This window comes from Ochotona princeps, chromosome 2, assembly GCF_030435755.1.
Source record: "Ochotona princeps isolate mOchPri1 chromosome 2, mOchPri1.hap1, whole genome shotgun sequence".
Lineage (NCBI taxonomy): Eukaryota > Metazoa > Chordata > Mammalia > Lagomorpha > Ochotonidae > Ochotona > Ochotona princeps.
In genome coordinates this window covers 28,166,887-28,174,419 of record NC_080833.1, presented here as the reverse complement: position 1 = coordinate 28,174,419, position 7,533 = coordinate 28,166,887, and the positions used below count along the sequence as shown (strand labels likewise).

The 7,533-nt window shown below is 56.0% G+C and overlaps 3 protein-coding genes across 3 annotated transcripts in view; 1 reads left to right on the top strand and 2 right to left on the bottom strand.

The window, feature by feature from the left end:
* Window positions 1-7,533, bottom strand: part of ZC3H12A (zinc finger CCCH-type containing 12A) — a 251,865-nt gene that overhangs the window by 182,081 nt on the left and 62,251 nt on the right. The window lies entirely within an intron of this gene.
* The window catches only part of MEAF6 (MYST/Esa1 associated factor 6), a 115,527-nt gene that overhangs the window by 62,130 nt on the left and 45,864 nt on the right, over window positions 1-7,533 (top strand). The gene's annotated exons all lie outside the window — the stretch shown is intronic.
* On the bottom strand, window positions 12-7,265 carry DNALI1 (dynein axonemal light intermediate chain 1). The gene is made up of 6 exons (XM_004591572.3): window positions 7,071-7,265; window positions 6,499-6,644; window positions 4,898-5,067; window positions 3,866-4,044; window positions 3,333-3,497; window positions 12-1,561 (listed from the first exon to the last, which is right to left on the bottom strand). The coding sequence occupies exons 1-6, from the start codon at window positions 7,218-7,220 to the stop codon at window positions 1,526-1,528; spliced, it is 846 nt and encodes a 281-aa protein (XP_004591629.3). The 5' UTR covers window positions 7,221-7,265; the 3' UTR covers window positions 12-1,525.

Here is a 7,533-nt window from a genome sequence, read left to right as displayed (position 1 = left end):
TCCTTTCCTTCCACGCTGTTGGCCTTTCTAAAGCCATAATGCTTGTTTGAGGTCTACCTGTGAGGCCATCAATCAGAGCTAGTGAAGACAGTGGAAAGCTCCCTCCTGCCTCCAGGTTTCAGGTTCAAGTCCATTGGCACTCCTGCTTCAGGTGGCCCTCTCGGTTCCTTACTGAAGTCCCACTCCATAAAGCATCTGGCAAAGCCAGGAGGTGGGAGTGCAAGGCAGGAAGTGGCCTTTTGTGCCGGGAGTTAGCCGTCTGGAACCGAAGAAGAGCATGGCACAGGTGTTGGTGGACAGCCTGGCCTTTCATGTGTAAGGGAAAAGCTCCAGCAAATTCTGCCCCTCATGGAGCCTACCAGGTGGCCCCATTGGCTTCTTGTGGAGTGACAGCACAGGCAGGTCATGACCCTGGAGCCTTGTGGTCTTCCAGCACCTGCCCAGGGGAAGAGCTGGGACGGCACGTTCCAGATGTGAGTGAGTGGGGTGGCTTCTGGCTGCAGGGAGCACTGCTCCTCTTATGAGGCTCTCGCTCTGGCAAGCAGCCGTGAAACCCTGAGCAGGAGAGGTGTCAGATCAGAGCTCTGCCAAGAGGAGGAAGGCTCTTCGGACTCAAGGGGATGCCAGGTACTGGAGGCCAGGGGAATTGGGAGTGATTTCTTAGCTAACACTGCTGGTCAGCTTCGGAGGAGAGTCGCCCAGCTTGCCACCCTGGTCTGCCCAAAATTGCAAGTTTTTGCCACTAATTCAGTCTTCTGAGTGCCATACTAAAAGTGTCTGCGGCTTCCCTGTGTTTTACCTTAGGTCTACAGGGCCTGGTCTGATCATTAGGAACAAGAACCGTGATTGAGATTTGGCCCCCTCTCCATGGATTAGACGAGCTGGGGTCTGAGCTGTGCCGAGCAAGGGGGCCAAGTTCTGTGTCTGGTGGAGGAGGCGCTTGGGGACACACGGACCACAGGGACGTTTGGCCTGGCTTCCCTTCCAGCAAACGTGTTCTTCCTCCAAAGCTGCAGGCTGGCCTCTGGGTGTTCCCTCACCTGGGCAGTCTGAACCTGAGGAGGAGGGGGCCATCGGACTGGGTAGATGGGGAGAAGATGCTCCAGGATAAAAGCAAAGCTCCAACATGAGTTACTGGCTATGTTCCGACACGCAGTGAGGGAAGGCCTGAGACCAGGCATGCCACGGTAGGGCTGCAGGTGCTTCATAAACCCAGACTTCGAGGGACAGAGAGATGGCTTCATTTGGCCAGAAGTTAGTCCTGGCAGAGGGGAGCAGTTACTTTTCAGAGTCTTGCTGTTTGAGTTGGCAAAGACCAAGGTTGGTGAGTAAGCCACATTCGGAGACTTGGCTACGCCACCTTCCATTGCCCAACTGGGAGCCTCCTGCCAGACCTCAGGTGGCTGTTGGCACATGTAGGTGGTGATCAGGGAAGGGGATGGCTTGTTCACTCAGGAAACTAGCTTTTTATTACCAAGGGCTTATGACCGAGTCGTCATGCTTGCTGAGGCCCATATGGAAATGATCACTTCTTTGGTGCAATAATGCCTTCCAGTTGGGCCTGAAAAACAAAAACAAACTCCATTAGTATTTGAAGCTCACAGCCGCACACAAATAGCTGAGAGGTGATAAAAGTCCACGGGAGGGAGAGTCCAGACACAGCCACTCCACGTGTTCCCTTCCCCTTCATTCCCAGCTCCATGTTTTCTGCATTAACTGATGTTTTTTGGCTTGTCCCATGGTCTTGCTACATGAGAAGAAACCAGAGCTGTCCTGGTCTCCATACAATAATGGCTCATTGTATCATAGGAAGCATTGAAAAGCAAATTGAATAAAAGTTGTTGAAATAGCGGTTTTTCGTGGCTCGGAATGTCAGGCCTGACTGTCTGCTAAGTTAAACATTTGGCACTCTGGTTTAAGATCCCGGGGGCTCTGCTGGGACTCGGGGTTTGGGAAATGGCAGATTTTCAGCCACCGACTCAACTTGACACCCAATTAGAGGAAAGTGCTACCAGCAAGCAGGGAGCTGGCAGTCTTGTCCGTGAAGCTGAGGGCGCCTGGGAGAGGTTTACCCGGAGCCTCTCGCAGCCAGTTGGATAATTGTGATGAGATGTGGACAAGTCTTTGCATAGGTCTGTTCTAGCGACTGCAAACACTGCTTGATGTGCCTTGTTGCTTTGAGCCAATACAAACAACTCACTTCTAAAGTGTCCACCCCAGAGAGGACAGGGCCTCTCTGAAATGTTAGGGAGATGCTAAGGGGAAACCAGGGAGAAAGGATATTGCAGAAGAGGGAAGCCCCTTGCAGAGGCTTTACGTAAACATTCCATCTGCCTGTGGCAGTTCCTAGCTGCTTTTGTTAAATGACAAAGCCTTCCCTCTCGCACACACAGGAACATTTTGATTTGTGGAGCCTCCAAGCCTACTGGTCTCCAGTGTGTGTGTCCAGTGAGCCTGGGGAGCCTGGGGGAGACTCAAGGCCAGGAAAGCCACTCGGGGTTCAAGCATCTTCTGGGGGGGGGGGCGGTGTTCTTGTAACAGACAGCACAAGACCAGAAAGCTGGGGCTGCACCACAGGCAGCCTGACTCCAACTTCCCACACACTGCTTGAAATACTCTCATCCATCTATCTAGAGCGTTCTAACCGGAACAAGCATCAGGGTCGCCAAGAACTTGGTAAGATGTATCACAGTGCCCAGGTCCACAGTTAGGATTCAGTAGGGCTGCGACAGGCGAGTGATTGGCATCTCTCAAAGTTCACAGATGCTTGAGGATGGTGCCAGTGTGGGGCCCAACCTTTGAGAACCACTGAACCAGGCAGCATGGAGGTACAGAGGCCTGTGGCATGACCTCCCCACCACCTCTTCTACTAGTCTTTCTCCTTCCTGTCTTAAAATACACCTGCTGACCTCCCCTCCACCCCAGGTTTCCAGTGCCACGTGCCTCTGGTTTGCTCTGGCACAGCCTTCCCAGCCCCATCAAAAACTCTGCTTTTCTCCTGCCTGTGCCCCCACACGTGCCTCTAAGGGACTGGCAGGGACAGCCTTCGGGTGAGGCTGTGGGGGACTTCTCCAGCACACCAGCTGTGAGGGGACATACTCCATTCTGGGCTGTAGCCACCTCTCGCACAGCAAGGACCCCATTCTCCCCTAGCAGGATACCTTCTGCTCTGAGAGCCAAGCGCAGATGTTTGGGGACTTCCAGTCATCTGAGTAGTGACCCCTTTCCCTGCCTCAGGGAGCTCCCCCGGCCCGTTGGTGGTGCAAGTGGATGTGCATTTGAAAGCCAGGAAGGGGCAGAGGAGGCACCTGCCCCTGGGCCGTGCATTTTACCTTCAGCTGCTGGTTCGTCCGCTTTAGGAACTGAATCTCCTCATTGTGTTTCTTCTCCTCCACCTGGCGCTTTTCACTCTCTCGCTTCTCAATGGCCTCACATTTAGCCTTCTGCTCATTTACTTGCCTCTCCAGATCTTTCTTTTCAGCCTCCAGTTCTGCAATCTGAAGATGGAATGCCCCATCATTCTGGGCCGTCACCAAGTGGGTGGGGTGGAGTGAGTGCCTGGTGGGGCAGAGGAAGTGGGATGCAGCGGTCCAACCCCAGCCATGGTCAGAGTAAGTGCTGCCACCCAGTGGGAGGCTGGTGACAGGCATAGAGTGTCCAGCCTGGAGGCCTCTTGGCCAAGACAGCTGACAGCTGGGCAGGCATCACCCCCAATGGAGGGTACAGGCCAAGGTGGAGCAGTTTTAGAAGACAGCCATGGGTGGAGTGGGGCAGGGGTGCGTGGCAGAATCTAATGACGGTGTGAGCACCACGTGGCCCTGATGGAAGAGTCGCAGGGGGAAGGGGTCCCGTAAACCCCACTCACTCTCCTCTCCATGTCTGACTTCCCCTGTTCGGCCTGCAGTGCCTTCCTCATGCCAAAGGCCACGCTGCTCTCGTACAGGGTCTGGTAGGCTGCGATGGTCATGCGGATCTCGTCCCGGACTCGCAGCAGCAAGAGCCCCCTCTCGGCACAGTTGATGGTGACCTCCCGGATGAGTTCGTCTTCCAACGCACACATACACATCAAGGTCAGGGACGATGGGCGGGAGGGACCCTGCCTCTCAGGGAGGACTCCGGCTTGTGTTCTGCTTTGGAGATGAGGTCTTGGCAGGTGCCTTCATTGACCCCAAGGAGATCTGCCATGCACCTGTACTCGGAACTTGGCATGTACTCTGAACTTGGCCAGGACTAAGGAAAGTGGGGCCCAGGTTTGTCTGTGGTGGAAACTGAATAAATCTGACTGAGTTTGAAGGTGAGTGGCCATTGGAAAGCACCAAGCAATCCTTGGATGAACCACTCTGGGGCTGGAACCTACAGGGTCTAAAGCTTGCCTGCCTCTTTCCTCCCTCAGGGGTGACCTGCAGGACATACCACAGGCCTGTCCAGGCCCCATGGCTGTCTTGGGGTCTGGAGGCCATTTGCAGATTCCAGCCCACAGGGCCAGTGAGACTGGGCCAGGTATCAGTCCTTGTGTCTGTCAGTTAACAAGGAACCTGCCATATTTTTCTTCAGGACCACTGGCCAAATGTTGATGAATGGATATAAATATAGAACTGATTTTTTGATTAAAAAATGAACTCATGCTTACTACAGAAATGTTGTGGGGGGAGAAACCCCAAAATTTTAAACATTTTTGTTTTGGCCCAAATATCTGCTAAGGGCTGAGGAACACAAGTTTTCAGGAGTACCAAGCCAGGTGGGGCACTAGGAGTAATGGGGAAAGGGGCTGGAAGGGGCAAGGTGGTGTATCTACTGGGCAAGGGGCAACTAGGGGCAAAGAGAATCATGTAAGTTGGGGTGGAACTTCTGTTTGGGGGGGCGCTCAGGGCCTGGAGCTGTGCACCTGCCCACTCACCAAAGCACTGCGAATAGAGCTCCCTGCGGACTGGGCAGATGCCCGTTTCCCTGGCCTGCCGCTGCTGCAGCTTCAAGTCCAGCTGCTCCTGGAGGTGCACCACGTCCATCCTGGTGCTGGGGGTGCTGGACACCTGCTGGATCCATAGCTGCGTGTCTTCCACCCACTCCCTGCAGCACAGACAAAGCCAGGCTCAGCTGGGTACATGCCTGGGTTGCCCTCTAAGTGCTCTGCCTGAGCCAGAGCCAGAGGCTGCTCTGTCACCCACCCACCACGACCCTCCCTCCCTCTCTTTCTCTCTCTCCTCTCCCTATCTGTCTCCTTCCCTCCCTCCTTCCCTGACTCCCTCCCTCCCTCCATGGGCAGAACTCCAGAGCCACGGCACCAGGCTGCTCTAGTTTGGGGTCTAGCAGAGGTGAGCAACAGTTCGGAGGTCCTCTGAATCATCAGCTCATCCAGCTCTTGCCCTTTGAACTCACTGCTGACAGCCTCATAGTCACCGACACTTTAGCTGCACCGAACGCCCCAGAGGAGAGGGAGGGGGTTCCCCACTAACTTGGGGAGCAGGAGACACAGGACTCCATATGCCAGGAAGAGGCAAATGTGTGCATCCAGGTATGTGCCTACATAGGCTGCCCACAATGACCTCTGGGTCCCAGGCACAGTCCAACTCAGTGATCACTGAGGGGAGGCTGGGGGGACAGAACCACCATGGGAGAGGGCACTCTCACACCATGGATGGGAGAAAAGCCACTGAAAAATATCTCCCTGTCCCTTGACCTCCATCTCACAGATCAGTCTCTTGTTTTCATCAGCACCTTAAAAACTGCAGCGTTGATGTATTACATAAACACAGTGAAATGGGTGTGTGATTAATGTGGCTACAGAAGGAAAAAGCCAGGATGAAGGAACCGTGCTGGACAGGGGTTTTGTTGTGTACAGGAGTCCCCAGGAAGGCTTCCTGGAGGAAGGATCTGAGACATGAAGGGAACTGGGGCTGGGGCAGGGCCAGGTGGGTATCTCAAGGTAAGAGCATTGCTGGCCATGAGGACAGCACCTGTTGAGGCCCTGCGTGTGGGAGAAGGATTAGGCTGTGTCAGCAGCAGCAGGTGGAGGACCCTGGGCCTCCACCACGATGAGTAAGACCAGGGCAGATGGGGGACGATAGCGTGGGCCAGATCATGAGTGGGATGGGATGCCACTTGCTGGCAAGGGCAAGTGGGTGGGGTTTTCTGCCTGGTCAACGCGGTGGTGCAGGCGACGGGGACAAGGTGGGGGAGGCAGAGGTGGTGGGAATGGTTAGACCGGGTTGCAATCGGAACGGGGAGCCAAGATGATCTGCCCCTCAAAGGAGCCAAGAGTGGCCTGAGGAGAAAGAAGGCTGGGGAGCACTTTGGGGCGGGGGAAGTGGTAGTGATGGAGTTTGCACACACGGAATGTGAGATGGCCAGCAGAGAGCTTCAGGGAGCACTGCCCGGATCTGGACACACCTTTCAGAGCTGGTCTACAAAGCCTCAGCTACTGGCCCAGCAAGGGGCAGCCAGACACAGCCCAAGCCTAGGGCTTCCCCCTGCCCACATTTTGTTGTTCTTCTTCTTTACCTGGGGGGCAGAATGGCATTCAGGATTTCCTCTGCCTGCTTTGTAGGATCGGGAACGCAGGATGTGGTGGGGAGCTTGGTCTTGGTTGTCTGTGGGATTGGACTGGAGGGTCCAGGCTGCTGGGAACTGGCCTTGAGGGGCCGAGCCTAGGAACAGACGGTTCAAGCCTTCAGCCCGCTGCTAGGCTGCAGGTGTTCCATACCCCCCTCCAACCCGTCCGTGCCTGCTTCCAGCCTGTTCTCTCCATCTTTCCTGTGGAAATCTCATCTCTAGTCCCCACCGAACCAGGGGCAGCAGCGGCCAGGCCTCTGCTCTGCTCCCTGCAGTGGTGGGGAAACCACCTGCTCATCGTCCCCTTGAACTCATGTGACCATAAGAGGGGCCCGTCCTTCTCCAGGGACTTTCTAACCCACTCTAAACAGAATCGGTCCAGAGTGGTCGGTCCCACCTAGCAACTCCTGTCCAGTCCCGCCCCCTCAGCCGCGCCCAATCCCCTTCATCTTGGATCGCTGCCACCCCCGACCCCTCACTCCCGGCGCTCGCCGCGGGGACCTGTCTGCCCCCGGCCTTACTTTGGGGCTCCGTTTCTCCGTGTTCCGGCTCACCAACACCGGGGTGTCGTATTTGAGCAGAGAGTCGGCTGGGGGGATCATGGCGGCGGTGCGGGTGGCAGCCCCGGTGGCGGCACCTTCTCCTGACTGGGCCTTGTTTGCCGTCACCATGGAAACCCTCCTCCCGGCCCGGCGGGGCGGCGGGAGCGCGGGGTGCGGCGCGCGGGTTCGGTGAGGCTCAGCCTTCTTTCTCCGCTCGGCCCCTCCTCGAAAGCAGGGAGAACAGGGGTTCGAGTCCCTGCCCCGTGGCTACTTCGCGATCTGGGTGAGCTGGGCGGGTCCCCTCGCCGAGCCCCTGTTTAGTCACCTCAGGGAAGGGCTGGGGGACCATTCCTAGAAGTCCCCGCTGTTTTCAGGGACTTAAAAAATTAAATGGAGAAACAGCGGGCTACTAGGGCAGCGTTTCAGTCACGTCACTTCGGAT